Genomic DNA, 19,601 nt, shown 5'->3' on the forward strand with positions numbered 1-19,601 from the left:
GTTTTATCTTCTGTACTGTGTGCAATTAAACATTTGAATAAACACAATTTTACAAATAAAATGTTGATATTACATATTTGGATATACATGTTAGGTCAAATAATAGACGTTATCATCACGCAGACTCCACGTTTGTGTCTTTGTTGAAGGAGCTCCTCCCCGCCCCCCCTTTCCTGTGTTACGCCGCTGTGGCGGAAGTAACTAGTATCGCTTAGGCCTCATCCTTCCAATGGCGACTGCAAACAGGCTGAATAGAAAGCGGGAGCAACTCGGAGAGGCGCATAGCGTTGTAATCTAATTCAGTAAAGCATATCATTTGTCCTTAGTTTTAAAGTAAGACTTACATTTGTTTAATCTCTCAATATCCCGGTCGATTCAATGGCCAAAAATCGGAACATTTCGCTCCTTGAGTCGGGTAAGCCGCAAAAGTAAACATATTTGAAAGCTTAATATACATCATATAATTAGTCCTAATTGGTATACTAACTGATTTTTGCGGCTTTTCGCCCCAATGTTTATTTTCAGAGCTCTATTACTTGATTACTCGTTTTTTGACAACGGGTCCATGTCGTAAAGCAGCTGAGGTAAGCTGTGTGCTTTAACGGAGAGTATTTTAAAACAGTCTTCTAGCTTGGTAATAATATATCTATAGAGCCAATCTAATACAAAGTGACTCTTTTCCTCCACTGAAGGTCCTGGCGAGTGAACTAGAGGAATATCAGGTGTGTATCGCCGTTCACTGTGCTACTTGTAAACTGCTAGCTGCTAACAGTCGGTCTTGACTTAGACCGGGAATACAACTTGTCTCAAATCACTCGAGTTTTTAATACTACTGCATGTCTTCACTCGTTTGCCATCGACAGTTTTTCATGATATCTATGTATACAAACGCTTTGTGTGCAACTCCGTTTCACCAAACTGTGTTGTACAGCTCCTGCCCGGGAGATTGGACTGGCTGGGAAATGAGCACCCGAGAACATATGAAGATATGGTACGATTAAACTTTACATCTTAAGTGTAATGTCAACTCTTGTTTTTATCCAGTGACAGTGGAATAATGTGCATGCTGTGGGTTTGTTTACGTCCTTTGTTCTTTTTGTTTCGTAACGACTTAAACAATGCTTTGAGATGGGATCATCCGCAAGATTAACACTCCAGCCCCATGTCTTAATTTTACTCAAAGTTGTGTTATGGTCACTGTTAAGACAATATTGTTACGTACGTTTTCATGTTATTAAGCCCCGACTGTTGTATTGCAGCAAGGGTGGGTTTATCTACATTTACCTACGTCCACATCTATTGGCCAACCAGAGACTGAAATGCGCTGTCTCTGCGCTATTTTGCATGTGACACGTGCTGTGATTGGACAAAGTTAAAAGGAAAACGAGATGTCCCGCCTTTCAGGATAGGAGGAGTTGAGAAGCACATGAAACACAAAATATTCAGTGTCACTATTATTTGACATCAGTTAAAGCAAATTGCACCCAGGGTTCGAAAGACTTTTGATATATATGCCATAAAACAAAATGTCAATCCCCTTTATAATATAAATCTATACTTTATTAATCCAGCAAGGGGAAGTTCAGGGTACACTCTGTCTAATAAGAATAAACACAAACGTAGGTCAAAATACGCATGCATGCTCAAACAGGATCCTATGGATGTGCATTAATGGAGAAGTCTCAGTGATTCTTCTTCTGTGGGAAGCCACAGCGAGATTCAGAGCAGTTTTGGGCTTCAGTGTTTTGCTCATGGGCACCTCAACAGTGCTCAGGAAGTGGACTGGTACCTCTCCAGCTACCAGGCCAATTTCCAGACTTGGTACGTGCCGGACTTGAACCGGCAGCCATTTTGGTTCCCAACCCAAATCCCTACAGACGGGTTGTGTGAGCATGTCTTAATCAAGCAATAGGCATGAAGAATGTGGTGGTTTCATGGCTGTGAAGTTTAGTACCTGAAATCAACTTTAACTGTTTTAGTTTTGTACTGTATTTGAGAAAACTTTTGGAAGTAAAATAACTTCACCAGCTTAGATATCCATTTTCAGTCTTGAGTCAGATGGAATGCTATTCCAAATTTAATTGACAGGACTAAAAAAAATCAAATTATTTGTAGTCTAATAAAACATTTGTTTCCTCAATGATCGATTCATTGACTAATTAAATTAGTCAGTGATAATTATGTAAAATATCAGAACATCAAAGTATGAAATAAACAACCACCACATTCAACAGTTTTTTTTAAGTGTTAAAAAAGAAGAGCAGCAAATCCTTATAGTTAAGAATGTAGGTTGAAGACATCAATGTCACAACTTTGCTAAGCTGATCAAACTCTTTTTTTTTTTATCTATCAGGTTGCAGCCACCAGACATATTGCACCAGATCATTTGCTACAAATGTGTAAGCAGATTGGACCAATCCTTGATAAAGAAGTGCCATCATGTGTCCCAGGTGTGCATTCTCTCCTTGGGTCAGGAAAACAGTCAATGCTTCGGACAGCAAAAGGTGTGTGGGAATGTAAGCTTTCCTCTCTAAAAAATAAACAAACATGCCTCCTTCACTGAAAAAAAAACATTGTTTAAATATATTCATTCTTTGTTTGCTCACCAGAATTTCAACTATGCTTCAGCTGCTTTTCAGCCAAATCTTCTGTAATTTTTTCTTTTTCAGACTGCGTTAGCGTAAGGTTAAGAGCTTCGTCATTCGCAGCCCTTCACCGGGGCAGACCGCCAGAGAAGCCTTTTAACCATAAAAAACCTCCCCATCTTGGTATGTTTGGTTTAAAATAATAGTATTCTCCTGTTACGTGTTGTAAAGAATGAATCATGATCAATAGTTGTCACATGTGCTTGTCATGATATTGCTTTGCATCACCAAATGTGGCATGCATTAATTTCAGAAGCCGATGTGTCTTTGTGATGCTACAGCATTTTAATGCTGGCAAGCTAAAGTACCTAACTACGGATTTAGAGAAGAGTTTCTTTTAAAGTAAAGAGGAAGTCATATGTTGGACAAACAGATTGGTTTTTCATGGTCAAATGTGAATGAAAATGTTGGCTCTATGCCTTGCTCTGTCTCTGGGAAAGATCAGTGACATACATGCATGTTCAATGACAGTTCCAGAGGAGAAACCTCGAGCAACAATTAAAATGCATCCAATCACATTGCACATTCGAGAAAAGGCACACTAGGAAATTCTGAGAGATAGTGAAAAAAACACCTATTGGAAACATTGCTCATTTGTAATTTGAAACATTGTTTGGAGCCATGATTTTTATAGTTGTTGCATTTCTAGTTGCTGCAGAATTCTGAATGACTGACAGTGTAAACACTGCACACTTTGTAATTCACTTTTAGTTGTTCCCTTTGAGTTCAAGATTATCCGGTTTTGATGCTGTTATTGTCTACATATCATTTTTTGATTGAGGATGATTTGTGTCCATAAAGTTTATGTCCAAGTTAATGTCTAATAGCATTAAACTAAACTACTATTATTACTACTACTATTAGACTTATAAAGAAGATGTACAAGGACAAACTTTAATAAAACCTAAGTGTGTAGTTGCTGCTGCTGTGGATAAGGTTATGAAGTTTATAAGAAGACACTCGCACACACTTGCATGCTCTGTTATGAGAAGCATAACAAATAACAGATGTATTTTATCTGATGCCCAGTGTTGCTTCAGTCCTTTAAATTTGTCTCTTAATTTGAATGATTTTCATTTTATCATCAACAGTGATGGTCCATCGAGGGAGAGAGCTGACAGGAGTGCAACGTGCCAGCTCCATCAACCCTGTCAGCAACTATGAGCGCATGCGGCTGCACAGGCGCATTCTGGGGCATCTCTCTGCAGTATACTGTATTGCATTTGATCGCACCGGTCTCAGGATCTTCACAGTAAGATAAAACTGTTTTTTGCTGTGTAAGATATCTTGGGCCACAGACAAGTCTTGTAACTAAAATAACTCAAGTTGTTTCCTTTTTCAGGGCTCAGATGACTGTTTGGTGAAGATTTGGTCTTCTTTTGATGGAAGGCTTCATTCAACACTGCGAGGACACTCTGCAGAGATCACAGACTTGGCTGTTAATTGCGAAAACACATTGATTGCAGCCGGAAGCTGTGACAAGACCATCCGTGTATGGTGCCTTCGTACTTGTGCTCCTGTGGCTGTGCTGCAGGGGCACAGTGGATCTATTACCTCCTTACAGGTAACACAATCTTTATATGATTTGAAAAATTGACTTTACTATTGTTTTCCTTAAAAAAAAGACAGAATTGAGCCGGTTTCTTTCTTTCTTTCTTTTTTTTCAATTTTATTTTGAGAGGAAAGTTGTTAGAATAGGAAATTGGGGGGAATGCCGTGCAGGAAAGGAACTGCGGCGTCCGACTTAACCATTTGTTCTACGAGTTTGGGTCTTCAAAAGATGTTACAAAGTCTTAAATTTGTATTCAGGAAGTGCGCAGCAACCTTGGCGTTAATCCTGGTACTGTAAATTCAACATTTCCAACAGAATAACGAGATACCTGGGAGGTGGAGTATGCACAGTGGGGGGATGTGCCGGGCATTGACATACACTACTCACAATAAGTTAGGGATATTGTTATTTACATGAGTGCTTTTCCTATTTGGTCTGAATTTTAGTTTAATAAGTAATAGTTCCCTTTGATATTACTATTAATGAATGAGGAGAAGCACCCTTTTCATTAATGCAAAATTTATTACCCCAACAATTTAGACAATAACAAAGAAGGCCCCAAATAACCAAAATTAACAGTCAGTCGCAGTTGTTTCCGCCATTTGCCGCAATGACAGCTTGACAGTGACGTCGCATGCTCCTAACTAGCCTCATGATGTTCTGAGGCAATGTGTTCCACTTCTCCACAAGCGCTACATGTAGTTCTACCAGGTCACGTGGGGGTGGGGTACGAGCATGCAGTCGCTGCTTCAGCTGGTCCCAGACGTGCTGTATGGGCTTCAGGTCTGGGGACATTGCTGGCCATACCATATGAGATTTAAAACAGAAAAAATGACCGGTGACACTGACCTGTGTCACGCTCAAAAGCCTGTATCTCCTGAACATGGTGGTTGTATAAACCGGAATTTTTTGACCTGAAATGGCGTTTAAGTTTAAATTAGCTTGGGCCAAATAAGACGTTTTCTGTCAAATTGTCTCTGCATTAGAGTCCATCAAAGTTGGCCTTGGACTGAAAAATGCAAAAAATGCCTCATGTTTATTCATCTATTTGACCATCACTCCAACTTTCGATCAACAAAAAAACCTGCTTGATTTCCCCATTTTTGGCCACTATTACCCCTCACTTGTCGTAAACAGGCCTGCAGCTGTGTGGCAGTAGCATAATGTTGTCTGAGAGCATAGGTCCTTAGGTACTGGTCACCCCTGCGGTCCATCACTTGTGGTGCTTCACTCCTTGCTCTGTCATGAACACTGCCAGTAGTTCTGTGTCTTGCTGCAAGTCTGCTGATGACACTTTAAGACACACCAAGTTCATGAGCAACATCTAACTGCCTGCTACCGACCTGAAGGCGCGCTGTGGCCAGGTGGCGCTGCTCGTCCGCTAAGTGATGTTTTGCGTTCATGGCTGCTTTTCCCTGGAAAGTTTGAGTTTTGCACGGGGCTGAGAGCGAGCAGGGGAGAGAGAGAGAGAGAGAGCGAGCAAGTGTGAGAGAGTGCAGGTGTGCACACTCTCTCTCTCCCGCTCGCTCTCTTGTGCACGAACCAATTTTATGAATAGATGAAACATTTAATAAAAACAGAAATATACCCGCCAAAAATGTACATGGGTGGCCCAACCAGGTGTTGTCTGATGTGTGGGGAAACACTGATGTTTTCAGCAAGTTTTGTTAATTTTGTTTAATTTAGTCTTCAATGTATAATACATGTCTTAATTTTATTTAGTTACTCAGTTTCTTGATCAGTGAACATCTTTTGTACTTTTTTTTTTTTTAGTTCTCACCTTTTGCTAAGGGCTCAAAACGGTTTATGCTGTCCACTGGAACTGATGCTACAGTCTGCTTCTGGCAGTGGGACGTCAACAACATCAACTTTACGTGAGTGCTGCTTTTAACGAACATTAAATATAAAAAGTACCCGTAGAGGATAACATGATTACATATTTATTTGAAGTGGATTACTAGAATGAATATAGTATTTGAACAAAACATAGTTTGTTTTGTGTTTGAATTGAAGGACATTTTAAGGCAAACATGATGATTTCTTATTGCTAATATGGCTACTTTATACATTATACATACAGCTCCTTTTTAAATAGCTGTACTTACAAGCAATGTAGTTGTTAGCAAGGAACCTGTTTCAAGTATGCAGAGGAACCTATCAAACATGAATGTAAACCTGGCCTCTAACTTGAATACTTTCTCTTGCATCTAAAATTGAACTTCTGGTTGTTGTTTTTTAATTGAACTTAAAACGTTTTGTTAAAAGATGGTTTGACTGGGTAAGGAAAGACTGTTAAATGTTATACAGTTTGCTGAGAAGTGAATGTGCAGGTAAATGTAGGTTTTGAAAAAAGGTGAAACAGGATTTTGATACATGTGGTCTTTCATTAACCTCTTTATCTCTGTTTTTCTTGAAGTGATCGACCCCACAAATTTACAGAGAGACCGAGGCCAGGAGTTCAGACTGTGTGCTCGTCTTTCAGTCCAGGTAATAAGTTATTAAGGTAGACTGTTATATTTATACTTGTGCTTTTCCATGGAATGAAGCTGAATGAATCGATCAACTAGTGGTCATAAAATAATAAAAGTTATGTCCTAAATTTTGTTTTTCAGGTGGGATTTTCTTAGCAACAGGAAGTACTGATGATGTCATAAGAATTTATTACTTGGGCGGTGGGAGCCCAGAAAAGGTATCAGAGCTTCATGAGCACACGGTGAGAGCATTCTCCAATTCCAAACATTTTTCCTACAGAAACAACAACTAGTGTTAGATATGACTAAATATTAAGCAAATATTGATTATGATCAATATTGCTGTCTATTTAGGACAAAGTGGATAGCATCCAATTCTGTCACTCAGGGGAAAGGTAAAGTGCCGTCAATCTATCTACTGTCATAAGTATTTATACAGACTTAAATATTACAACTCATAACGTGTTAGTTGCTCTCTTAGGTTTGTGAGTGGAAGTCGAGATGGAACTGCACGGATCTGGAAGCTCCATCAGCGGCAGCAGTGGAGGTCCCTCTTGCTCAACATGTCTGCCACTCTTCCAGGGTAAGGAACCCTTTGCTAAAACTCAGTAGTGTGGATTTGGCCACGCTTTCTTCAAGTTCAAACTTGGAATTACTCTTAAAACTCAAGAAGTTTCTATAATTGTCTGAACTGGCCACAGTCATTTGAAATTCTCACAACACCACTAAAGTAAAAAAAAAATTTCTAAGGTTTATTTCAACTGCATTTGTTCATGTATTAAATTTTACGTGTTAAGATAGCATCACATGCGGCGACTTCGTGAATTCTTCATTTTTATTTTGGCTTGCATGTTGACAGGCCAGTGCTTTCACATAACTAGCATGAGCAACATGTGACAGGTGTGACATGCACAAAATGCAAGAATAAAAGTCTGACCAAACAACAAGCTGCACACAGTTTTCGCCCCAAATTGTCATTTCTAGTATATAATATGTACAGGACCACTTTGATCTTATTTCACCAAATATTAGTTTCATTTGTAGTATATGTCAGGAAGAAATAGATAGAGTGTGCTTTTAAAGTTAAAAGGCCAGTCTGGTAAGAAACTTCACTGGTTTGTACAGATCTCTTGTGTCATGAAAGTGGCAAGGCAACAGAGCAGGTCCCCTGCTAACATTGTTTTTTGAACTATGTAGTCATAAAACACTTAGGCTATAAATAAACAATGATCTTCTAAAAAGCTTTGCCTTCGCTAACATTCCAATCCAATTCATCCAAACATTATGTCAAGCCTTCTGTTTGGAGATTGGTTTGATCTCAGAAGGAAACACTGAATTTAGATACTTGCCAAGTTCTGTTTCATGGGGACTTTCACAGACGATATATCTCATGCGATCCATCTTTCTCCCCCGTTTTTTGTCTTCCACTCTCTGTCTCAACCTCTATTTTTACTGATTTTGTTTTTTCTGATATACCCAGCCCCTGACAAGACTCTGAAAAGAGTCTTGAAACAACCCGAATATGTGGCCCATACCTTTATGTTGGAAATGTTAATAGGGTTTAAAAGCCTGTTTGTTATATCTAAGTGTATTAATTTAATGAATACCCCATTGAACAGAGTTATTTGTATGCTAGACGTGTATAAGATGTATGTCGTTTATTGATTTGATAAAGACAATAAATATAAAGAAAGGCAGTGCTGGCAGCAGGGAGACCCAGACAAGAGCAGCCTGTATAAATACCATAATGATGAAAGCTGGAGCTATCATGGGCCATAGTTGTCACACAGTCAACATGCAGCAAGTTTGAGAGGGATGTTAGATTACACAAGATGACTCTTTCTGTGTGATGTTTAAGACTTGGATTTTGCAGTGCATGTTTCTGTTTTCCAGATCAGGATGAGTGCTGCTTTTTTGTGAATACACAAGGCAACCAACTAGATAATGTTCTTCAACTAAGTGAAAAAGAGAATATTGTTTTGGCAATGGAAGGACAAAATATAGTACACATGAAAATTGCAACAGGAAACAGACTTTTTGAAGAAAAAGACAAGGGATAAAATGGATGAATAGACAAACAAAATATAGAAACTAAGAGCTTCGTTGTTGCTATTTGGGCCAGTAAGGAATTATCTAAATGATCATTAGACAATGTGAGTTACAACGTGAATTGCTTTTCTATTGTTTGTAGTTATCTTTGATAACATTTTTATTTTCTTTCCAGTACCGATCGTATGAGTGAGGAGGACAGCTACTTCAAACCCAAAGTCACTATGGTTGCGTGGGATCGTCACGATAATACAGTCATCACAGCTGTCAACAACCATCTTCTCAAAGTGTGGAACTCCTACACAGGACAACTGCTGCATATCCTAAAAGTAATTTTGCACGTTTTTCCTCTTCCTAAATCATAGCAGAATATTGAAATCCAACTCTTTTTAAACCAATGACTTACCTGAAAATTGTTTTCAGGGCCATGAGGCTGAGGTGTTTGTCCTTGAGCCACATCCTTTCGACCCCAGAATAATCCTGTCTGCTGGTCATGATGGGAACATCTTCATATGGGATCTGCTGCGAGGAGAGAACACACAGCACTACTTTAACATGGTACAATGTCACTCCTTTAATATATATTGTCTGGAGTAATTCAGAATTATATCTTGAGTCAGACAAAACTAATTTTCAATTTCAAGCATAAGTTTTCCCGTGTACAGAATATCCGGGCTTTTAAAGGCTTGTGTGTAATATGTTTCATTTTCAAATATTTATATTTGGTATTTATTTAAACATTTACATGTTATCAACATGGAGGTCGATGATAGACTTTGTGGTCGTGTCATCTGACCTCTGGCCGTCTTACTCGGACAAGAGGGGGGCTGAGCTGTCAACTGATCACCACCTGGTGGTGAGTTGGATGCGCTGGCAGGGGAGGAAGCCGGTCAGACTCGGCAGGTCCAAACGTGTAGTAAGGGTCTGTTCGGATAGTCTAGTAGAACCCTCTGTTAGCAAGGTCTTCAACTCCTACTTCTGGGAGAGCTTCTCACAGACCATGGGGGAGGCTGGAGACATTGAGTCCGAGTGGACCATGTTGTCCACCTCGTTAAAGCTGCTGCTCTGAGCTGTAGTCGCATCTCTGGTGCCTGTCGTGGCAGCAGTCCTCAAACCTGGTGGTGGACACCGGAAGTAAGGGGGGCTGTTAAGCTAAAGAAGGTTGTTGCTAGCGCATAGGAATCCTGAGGCAGCTGACGGGCAAAGCACTGGGGGGTGGGGGGAGGAGATTTGCCCTCAGTATCTTTAGTTACCTAACATACATTTCTAAAATATTTCCTACTTATTGAAGATATTTTTGTTTTTGGGCACAAGGTCCCGCATTAACTGAAGAGACCCATGGATACCCATAACAAAAAAAACAAAAAAAAGATATATTGTTGGTGCAGACTGTCTCACATGCTAACAACATTTGTACCTTAAATGTTTTGTTTCTTATCCAGATTGAGGGCCAGGGTCATGGAGCTGTGTTTGACTGCAAATTCACGCCTGATGGTCAGCGGTTTGCCTGCACAGACTCCCATGGCCATCTACTCATCTTTGGTTTTGGCAGTTCCAAGCCATATGATAAGGCAAGAATTAACATCTCATGCAATACATATTTTTCATATTTGTCATTGCTACTATGTGAGGACATCACTTAAAAATGGCATTGTTAATTGGTTTAACTTTGCAAATACACCTTAAGCCTTTTTAAAGACTGTGAAAACTAAAGTTCATTGACTGTATGGACAGACTGTATGGGCGTAGTATGTGAAACGCAAGTGTATGTTTCAGTAATCCCACTTTCGAATTTAACCATCTTTTTGTAAATATAACACAGCTTCCAGATCAGGTCTTCTTCCACACAGACTACCGACCCCTGATCAGGGACTCAAATGGCTTTGTGCTGGATGAACAGACACAGCAGGCACCCCATCTCATGCCCCCACCCTTCCTAGTGGACGTGGATGGAAACCCACATCCTCCAAGGTCTACATTATAAAACTTCAGATTTTGTATTGGAACGTTTTGTACATCCAGGTTACTCATTGCCTGCAACCATTTTGAGAAAGAATACTGATTAAATAATTGAAGTTCACGTTGTGATATGAGTTTGAGTTAATCTACAGTCATACTGTCCGTGTTTATGAATATAATTCATAGCAAGGTCAGTGTTTGATTACCTCAAATTACTAACAGGCTTGAAAACTTTCAAAATGTTAAGTTTCTTAACATTTCTTCCATAATTTTCAGGTACCAGCGTCTTGTTCCAGGGCGGGAAAACATTGCTGCTGAACACCTGGTTCCTCAACTAGGATACGTAGCCACAAGTAAGACTGGGGCGGCTGTGGGGCACTCGTAAAATTGGTAGACTATTAACCTGAACTGAGGTGATGCATCCCCAGCTACAAGCAGCTACATGTGTTAAGTGTCTTGCCCAACGACAAATCAACAACAGCTCCCAGCGTGTGAATGTGTATGAATTGGATCAACTAATACTAATTGACATACTTGACCACCCGTTATTGCATTTTGTGTTTTATTAGATTTTTTTATATAACATTTCGTATCGTCATTACATTTTGGGCTCTAACAGGCCTTAAGTTAACCAAAACAACCGCTTTTAAAAAATCTCCTGAGAACACAGGAACAGTCTTTTCTGCTATTATGATTTGTAAAGCCTGTTATTTATTTAAGAAGTCCACTCCAAGTGTTGATCCAGTTGTCCTCTGGCACCAGCCTAATAGGGCTCTTTGTTTCCTTGTTTAATTACAGGTGATGGAGAGGTGGTGGAGCAGGTGATCAGCCAACAGACAGCAGAGCATGAAGAGGTTGCAGTGAGACGTACCAACCTCCTTGATGAGGCTATACGACATCTCCAGGAGCAACATGACAGGCAGAATCAGCCTGTGACTGCCGCAGCATCAGGGGCTGGAACAGGGCCAGAAGAGCAAGCTGATGCACCGGACCCAGCTTCGGTAGCAGCTCCAACCACACCACACAGAGGTATGAATTCATTTTCCTTTCTTTTGTTGTAATGGATGGCTTTCACAACCCATTTATCCCAGTTAAGTGTTGGAGGCTGGTTTGAACTGTAAATGCACACGGTATCCTGAAATCATACCTTAAAGTCCCTATAAACTAAACTTCGAGAGTATTTAAATGTTGTGTCGTGACTTATTCCTGCTGAAATGGGATAGAACTAAAAAAAAAAAACGCTTTTTAATTTGGTTAGAAATTAGTAAAAGCCTCTTAGGGATTTTTTTTACAGGAATGGAAAATGCATTTATTATGATGGAAAATAACTCTGAAATATTACAATGCAATATTGGGAAGATAATTGCAGATGAATGAAACATTGAAGACAGGACAATCGTTTTTTAATTTATGGTACATTTTTCTTTTTTGCTTCATGAAAGTGTCTGTGAACGAACGAGCCGAAGTGCAGTCACCTCCTAATGTGGGTCTTCGCCGCAGTGGACAGGTGGAGGGCGTTAGGCAGATGCACCAGAATGCCCCTCGAAGCCAAATGGCCACAGAAAGAGACCTGCAGGCCTGGAGGCACAGGGTGGTGGTGCCAGAACTGGCAACCAGCAACTACAGGTAAACACGAGATAGGAAATTAGCTCTTTAATTCAAAGCTGGAGACATGATACAGTTGTCTTGGTGACTGTTGATAAGCTTTAAATTGGATAATAAACACTATTTAGACAAAGCGCAATTGATTATTTTTCATTTATATATTAAGATTGGATGATCATTTGTCATATTATCATAGATCAGACAATTTTGGGATGATATAGCCAAAACACAGGCTGGTTTTTTTTCTTATCTTTTTTAGAAAATGCCTATTGGAAAGTATGTTGGGGAAATATAAATGTTTCTTAATGATAAAATAAATCTGTTACTAAAGTTCAGATATCTAAGGATGGAATCTATATAAGGTATGTTATCTGCAGGAAAGTGGTGGTTGCTTTATGGGCAAGCACATGAGTTTTATTTACGTACCTGGTAGTTTTTATTAGTACTGTAAAGTGTTTAAAAAATAATGAAGTTAATGGCAGACTGTATGATTTTAATTAATCAAAATGAATCACATACACAGTTTTTTAACCAGCATTGCAACATAGCTAAAAAAAGAGCGGAGAAAAACATCCTGGAGAAGAGAAAACGTAATGTAGCCATTTCATTCTTCGTCATGTCTTGAATTTCCCTTGGGATCAATAAAGTAACCATATATCTAATTACGTGCACAGAGATTGTAGTGTTCGTGTGCATACACTCTATGCACTGACTCCAGTATTAGTATTATAGAACTCTAAATTGTCCTCTGTTCTTCATGACTTGCTTAACATAATAAACATTTTTCAGGGACCAGGAGGACAGACGAATAGCCAAAGGAGAAGAGGAGGTTGCTCTGTATAGTGCAAAGAAAAGACGCATCATGTACAGCTGTCGTGTAAGCTTCTTTTCCATTGTTTATGCAAGAAATGCACAAACAGGATCCTATGCAAGAAAACTATTTGAAACTAGTTTGTGCACCCAGTATCAGTCAGTATCAAATTCCTTTTTGTACTACACAACCTTTTCCATGTCCGGATTGCGTTTTTCTACCAATGAGCAAGAATAGAAACTCTGTTCAGAACTATTCTGTACAAGGCGTTGCCCTGGTGTTGAAATGGTGCATATGTTCTTTTAGGATGATTCAGATGATGAACTTCCGAACACGAAAAAAGGGCACAGCCGGGGTGACATGCTGGAACTCATTGACCTGTCGTGTGAGGAGGGAGAGGAAACTGCAAGCTCAGAGTTACATTCTGAGGTATCACATTAACCTTTCTCCTGTGACTATGTGCTGAAAGTGTAATTTACAAGCATCTAAGGGGTCCTGTTTGGGATTTTAAACTTTTCCTGTTCATGTTTTTCATCTTTTAGGACAATGAATTGGATGGCAGTGACTTGGATTCCTCCAATGATGAAGAAGAGTGGAATAGTGACAGCTCAAGGTATGAAGTCTAGAAGCATGCCTTCTTTTTTGTCATCCTTTGAATTTGGTTGTACAGTGCTTCCCATGTGTTCTCAAATAAGCATTCCTGAACAGCAGGCAAATGATGTTAAAAGAACGAAGCAGAAATGTCAACAGAGTCTGATGCTATGAGAACTTTTGCCTTTATTTCAATGTTGCGTGCAGTTTGACATATTTGTAATATCAACAATAGAGCAGAGAAGAGCCGCACAGTTTGTATGCCAGTAACAGGATATGTATTGCTGAGTTCCATTTACCTTAGAACCCGGATCGTTTAGCAGGGAATCACTCAGCTGGGAATCACACTTGAATTAACTGCGTTCCAGTTGCAAGCAACATGGACACCTCCACGAGCACCTTTTGTTTTGTTAGATTCAAGATTTTTATTTAGCCCTGTTTCCACCAAGCGGTCCGGTATGGATCAGCACAGTTTGGTTTGGTTCAGTTAAGCCTGATTTCGTTTGCATTTTCACAGCTAACCGTGCACTATTTGCTAGGTGGCGTGTAAGCTGGATGCCGATAGCCGCGTCAGCTGCGTAATAGCACCACATGATAGCAGCTAACAGCTAACCCGCTAATATATTCAAGAAAGGGGAAAAATGCTACAGAAACCAAACCAACGATGGAAGTCGTTTATTTCAGAGAAGGCTGTGTGTCATGAGGAGAAATGCAGACGAAAAAACTAAAACGACTGTGTTGTGTTTGCAGCTGTCACACGGGAAGTGACGATTCTTTCAACCGACCAACAGACTGCAGTATTTAGCTTCACCTTTTAGGGTCAGATTGATATTGAATATTTGAAATACAGGCCCCGTTTAAACGGAGACGCTGTGACACGAAACAGTTGAGTTGGAACGAAACTGATACGGGGGGGCGTATCGCAGCCATGTGAACGAAACGGAGCGAACTCTCTGGCTGCGATGACCTCACCACACCTCCCCCCATACATTTGGACATGCGCAGTAGTCGAGAACAAATATAAACAACAATGGCGGCGGATTCGCATATGATACATTGTGTGTGTCGCCGCCCAAAGAGCATCGAACACTTGCGGCAAATTGTTCAACCTTTACCCAAGCACAGGGCGACCATACGCAGCATTTAGGTAAGACTTGGGAGAACTAGCCGCTAAAGAGGATGTTGTGGAGGAAGTGGTTGTACTGGTGAGTGTCGCGTGCGTCACGTTGTAAAGTTCCACTGCCCACTACTGGCTGGGCGTGAGAACTACATAGTTTTCACTCAGGCAAGACCTGCTGTGTAGACGGTCTGTACTTCGAATTCGGAGTGGAGTCGTTTCGATGCGTTTCTGTCACAGCGTCTCCGTGTAAACGGGGCCATAGAATAATGTAAATGGTGTCCAGGGGTGTCGGTGTGCAATGTGCAGATTTATGTTTTTAACTGAGGAGATTGGAGTTAAAAGTCCGGACAGCCTGAGGAAATAAGCTCTTCCTGAGTCTCTGTGTTCACCTTGATGTGTCGAAGGTGCCGTCCAGAGGGTAGAAACGTAAACGGTCCGTTACCCAGGTGGTGGGGATCACTCATGATCCTCTTTGCCCTGGCTGTGCTCCTCCTTGTGAAGATGTCCTGGAGGGTGGGGCGTGTTGTACCCATGGTGCACTCTGCTGACTTTAGCACCCTCTGCAGGGCTCTTTGGTCACATACAGTGCTGTTCACTGAACCACTGGGTGATGTTTCCAGTCAGCACACTCTCCACCGCAGAATAAAAATTCTTCAGGACCTTTGGAAACATTGAATTTCCTCAGCTGTCTGAGATGATAGAGGCGCTGCCTAGCTCTCTTCCCCTGACTGTTTATGTGGGTTAGCTATGTTAAATCCTCCGAGATGTGCACCCCCAGGTACTTGAAGCTGCACCCTCTGTCCAACCGCGTCCCATCAATTCTCAGAGGGGAGTAATCCCTCTGCTGTCCTCTCCTGAAGTCCGTCAGCTCCTTGGTTTTGCTAACCACACTTTGCTAAAGCCACTAATAAAGACAACAGTTACAGCTGAAACATCCCTGTCGATGCATATAGCAGCCATATTGGATTTGAACCCAGGTTACTGAAGTTTCCGAATTGGAATTCCAACTTCAGGGGGCATTCCTGATGATATATCAGACCGGCAACTTGGAAATTCCAAGATAAAATGGAACACAGCATATGTCTGTTCTGCTTAATTGTATGAATTTTCCTGAATATTTCAAGACATTTTCTCACATTTGTGCACTTGACTGTCCCCCAGCCTGTAACCCAAGCAAGAGGAAACAAATGATTTTATTTGATTTATTTTTTACAGAGCCTTTTGTCATATACTGTGCATAACTTAAAGTTGAAACAGTTACTGATTCTAATTGTACAGCCACACATCCAGTGAGTATTCCGACTGGACCGCAGATGCTGGCATCAACCTCCAGCCATCCACCCCTCTGTCATCAAGGAAACGAGGGCAGCGCAGGCTCAGCAGCTCTGAAGAGGAGGAAGATGACAAGAATGAAGAAGAGGAGAAAACTCAGAGTGATGAGGAGGTCAAACTTCCGAAGAAAATCAAAGAAAAGGTTAAAAGAGCAAAAAACAATGCAAACAGGGTGAGATGTAAATCACAGTCCAATTATTGTAACTGCACATGCCCTTAACTGGTGCATCTTTGCCTAGACAGCTAAGTTCTCTTTGTAAAGAAATACACAGATTAATTCTGTAAGTTTTAAGTATTTAAGAAAGAAATGCACATTTATTAATTTAATGTTTCTATAATGGTGTCTTAAAAGCAGCGTCCAAAGGCCCGACCATCAGTCAACAGAGAAGTGTCCAATGAATTTAGACCTTCACCTTGGATCACTGATGTCATTCCTAGGAAGTCTCCTTTTGTTCCTCAAATGGGTGATGAGGTATGCATTTCTAATATTACAAGAGGTGTCTTACAAGATCAGAGTTTGTTGGTGTTGTCAAAGATTTATAGACTGACCTTTAAGCGAAATTAAAATCTTAAAAAAAACATTTTAATAAAGGATATAACAAAAATATTTGAATATTAGAAATTGTGTTTAAACATTGAAGGCAGCAAAACTGATAAGATTGCTCCTAAATTAAAAGATTTCATAATTTAATCATTTTTGATTCTGTTCGCCAGGTGATCTACTTTCGCCAGGGACATGAAGCTTATGCAGAAGCAGTGAGTCGGAGTGAACTGTATCCCATCAATTTAGACAAGCAGCCCTGGAAGAAAATGGACCTACGGGTAAGCTTAGACAAAGAAGTGGACACATTTTCATTGTAGGGAACTTTTGAAAACTATGCAGCATTATAATGAACAAACATAATTTACAAAATCTACCTGAAGCCCTGAAAACTGAGAAACAAATTATGTTCAATATCAAGAGGAATCATGGATACAAAAGCTTTGTTTATTTTGTATTATGAAAAGGGTAGTTTTGCTTAAACTCACAATAAGTTTGCAATATTGAGTTTCATACATAAGGTTTGTTTCACTTCAGTGATTTTTTGGGATAGGGAGGCAATAGTATTAGGGTGATAGACACCCTTACTTAATGGGGCCAATAATAAAAACTATAAAAAGATGACCCTTTTCAATGTGGCATCAATTTCAACTAGTGCTGTCAGTAGATTAAAAAAAAAAGATTTTTAATTAATTAATCTAATTAATCTCATTTTAATCTCTTATGTTTAAGGTCCCCACATAAATAATTCAAATTTTATGACATTCCAACATTGTAGTGCACAACTAATAAAATGAATATACTAAGAAGAGAATATTTGAAATCCACATTATTATTAGTGATTGAATAAAAAGTTTTTATTGAAAAGAAGTTCTTTTCATAATGTCATTTCAATTCAGATGCCTTTTAAGCTTATAATTATGACTCTTTTATTTAAATGTTCAAATCTTGTGAATTCTATGTTTTTAATGCATAATCACAATTCATTATCTCACAGCCCAATTCTGGGTATCTTTCATGATATAAAACGTTTTTTATTATTATTTTTTAATTAATTAACGATGCCATGTCTCGTTTCTTTCCTCAAATCTTTCATCGGGGAAATGTAGAAGGTGTCTTTGCAGACACACAGTGACCTGGTTTCCTGGTTTGAGTTTTGGTCCTGGCTGCTGTCCGTTGTCTTGCGTGCTGTCTCCACCCTCTTGACATTATAAATGAACCGAGCTCCGTCCTCCAGCGGAGTTTACGCTGCTCGCGAGCTGCTGAATTTTCACCTCAGTCCTGCTTCGTTTGGTTTGGCTAGCAAGGCATGTTTGTAATGACGTGCCACTGACAAGTATGGGTCCTTCAATTGGCCATGATTGAAATGCGCGTTTCTTACAGTCTATCGTTTCTGGGTCAAATTTACATTGAATTTTTATTTAAGTGTGCTATAATTAATCTTGCGTCATTTTTTATAACGCGTTAATTTACGGTGTAATTAATTAATCTAATAACGCGTTAAAGTGACAGCTCTAATTGAAACATTTTGGGGGTATAAAAAGCTGGTATTGTCAGTAAGTCATTCCCAGCGCATCAGTCAAGCAGCCATGAACACACGTCACTTAACAGACGAGCAGCACCACCTGGGCAGCAGGCAGTCAGATGCTACTCGTGGACTCAAAGTGTCTGTCACGAGCACTGGCAGTGCTTATTACATATTTCATTAAAATTCTGACCAAATTGGAAAAGCACTAATGTAAATAATGATATTATTTACATACTTATTATATGATATAAGTTATTGTGAGTACTGTATTTTTTTTATTTTGCTGTGACTGTTTTTCAAATGTGGAACATTTGTTATATTAATTAGCACTCTCGTTTTATATTATCAAGGACCAAGAGTTTGTGAAGATAACGGGGATCAAATATGAAGTCTGCCCTCCAACACTTTGCTGTCTGAAGCTGACTCTTATTGACCACGGCACTAAAAAAATCACGGACAAGTCGTTTTCTATCAAGTAAGCATTTTTGATTCATTAACCGGCTTCCTGTTCAGGAATATATTCAATATCGTTGTCATTTTTCATCTGTCAGCAACCCAACTAGAAGCTGATAGGTTATTTGGTCTACCTTGTATGTATGTAACTGAAGTGAATTTATGATTAAAAGGAACAAATGATAGTTTTGTTTGAGTGTTTGGTGGATTTTATGAATAATTGTCTCTGGAAGGCTTCATCCTGAGCTTTGACATACTGGCTCGGTTTCTGTTACTCCCATTTGTTAATGATATACATTATATGACGCGTGTATATATTAATATCAATGTGTTTCTTCCCCTATAAAGTAAAGTGTTAAGTGTTGCCAATTTCTTCTACAGGTATCATGACATGCCTGATGTCATAGATTTTCTCGTTTTGAGGCAGAGCTACGACGAGGCACTCCGTAGAAACTGGCAACCAAGTAAGTTGGCACAAGAGACAGCAATAGCAAGTGTTGAGCTCCAATAACATCTTTTTTTATCAGTTTTATTGTTATCAAATACAAGCATTTCCATATTTAGAGGATTCCTAGTAGTAATTCACAGATTACCTTTATCTCTTTTTTGACAAAATTTGTACTGCTGATGAAACGTATGCCACTTTAAATATTGTTAATGATTTGTGAGTTGTTTAATCTTTGAACATCATTAAATGTACAGATGACAGGTTCCGCTCAGTTATTGATGATGCCTGGTGGTTTGGGACCATTGTTTGTCAGGAGCCCTACCAGCCGGAATATCCCGATAGTCTTTTCCAGTGCTTCAAAGTCAGGTGGGAAACAAACCTTTTAGGGTTACTGAAGAGTGAATGTGCTGACTGTGAGAGCTGCTTCTGTTTCTGTTTTTATTAGGTGGGGTTATATTTTGTATTGTTAGTGAATATATATTAATTTTGCTTTAAT

General features: G+C 39.6%; 1 protein-coding gene across 8 annotated transcripts in view; it reads left to right on the forward strand.

Annotated features, from left to right (window-relative positions):
* Positions 1–159: 159 nt before the first annotated feature.
* The window catches only part of brwd1 (bromodomain and WD repeat domain containing 1), a 29,197-nt gene continuing 9,755 nt past the window's right edge, over positions 160–19,601 (forward strand). For 4 of the 8 annotated variants that reach the window (XM_079354669.1, XM_079354676.1, XM_079354671.1 and 1 more), the window contains exons 1-29: positions 160–415; positions 526–584; positions 693–722; positions 932–991; positions 2,354–2,516; positions 2,670–2,768; positions 3,737–3,897; positions 3,988–4,209; positions 5,971–6,071; positions 6,614–6,684; positions 6,810–6,910; positions 7,023–7,063; positions 7,150–7,251; positions 8,893–9,046; positions 9,141–9,275; positions 10,160–10,288; positions 10,540–10,688; positions 10,953–11,029; positions 11,475–11,705; positions 12,119–12,302; positions 13,071–13,158; positions 13,399–13,521; positions 13,635–13,705; positions 16,082–16,307; positions 16,488–16,607; positions 16,850–16,957; positions 18,555–18,679; positions 19,039–19,121; positions 19,360–19,471. In XM_079354669.1, coding sequence (XP_079210795.1) covers positions 379–415; positions 526–584; positions 693–722; positions 932–991; positions 2,354–2,516; positions 2,670–2,768; positions 3,737–3,897; positions 3,988–4,209; positions 5,971–6,071; positions 6,614–6,684; positions 6,810–6,910; positions 7,023–7,063; positions 7,150–7,251; positions 8,893–9,046; positions 9,141–9,275; positions 10,160–10,288; positions 10,540–10,688; positions 10,953–11,029; positions 11,475–11,705; positions 12,119–12,302; positions 13,071–13,158; positions 13,399–13,521; positions 13,635–13,705; positions 16,082–16,307; positions 16,488–16,607; positions 16,850–16,957; positions 18,555–18,679; positions 19,039–19,121; positions 19,360–19,471 — 3,362 coding nt within the window. In that variant the 5' untranslated portion in view covers positions 160–378. The remainder of the gene's footprint in view (positions 416–525; positions 585–692; positions 723–931; positions 992–2,353; positions 2,517–2,669; positions 2,769–3,736; positions 3,898–3,987; positions 4,210–5,970; positions 6,072–6,613; positions 6,685–6,809; positions 6,911–7,022; positions 7,064–7,149; positions 7,252–8,892; positions 9,047–9,140; positions 9,276–10,159; positions 10,289–10,539; positions 10,689–10,952; positions 11,030–11,474; positions 11,706–12,118; positions 12,303–13,070; positions 13,159–13,398; positions 13,522–13,634; positions 13,706–16,081; positions 16,308–16,487; positions 16,608–16,849; positions 16,958–18,554; positions 18,680–19,038; positions 19,122–19,359; positions 19,472–19,601) is intronic. The other 4 variants (XM_079354670.1, XM_079354675.1, XM_079354673.1 and 1 more) reach the window with 4 other exon arrangements.

Source organism: Symphodus melops, assembly GCF_947650265.1.
Source record: "Symphodus melops genome assembly, chromosome: 10".
NCBI lineage: Eukaryota > Metazoa > Chordata > Actinopteri > Labriformes > Labridae > Symphodus > Symphodus melops.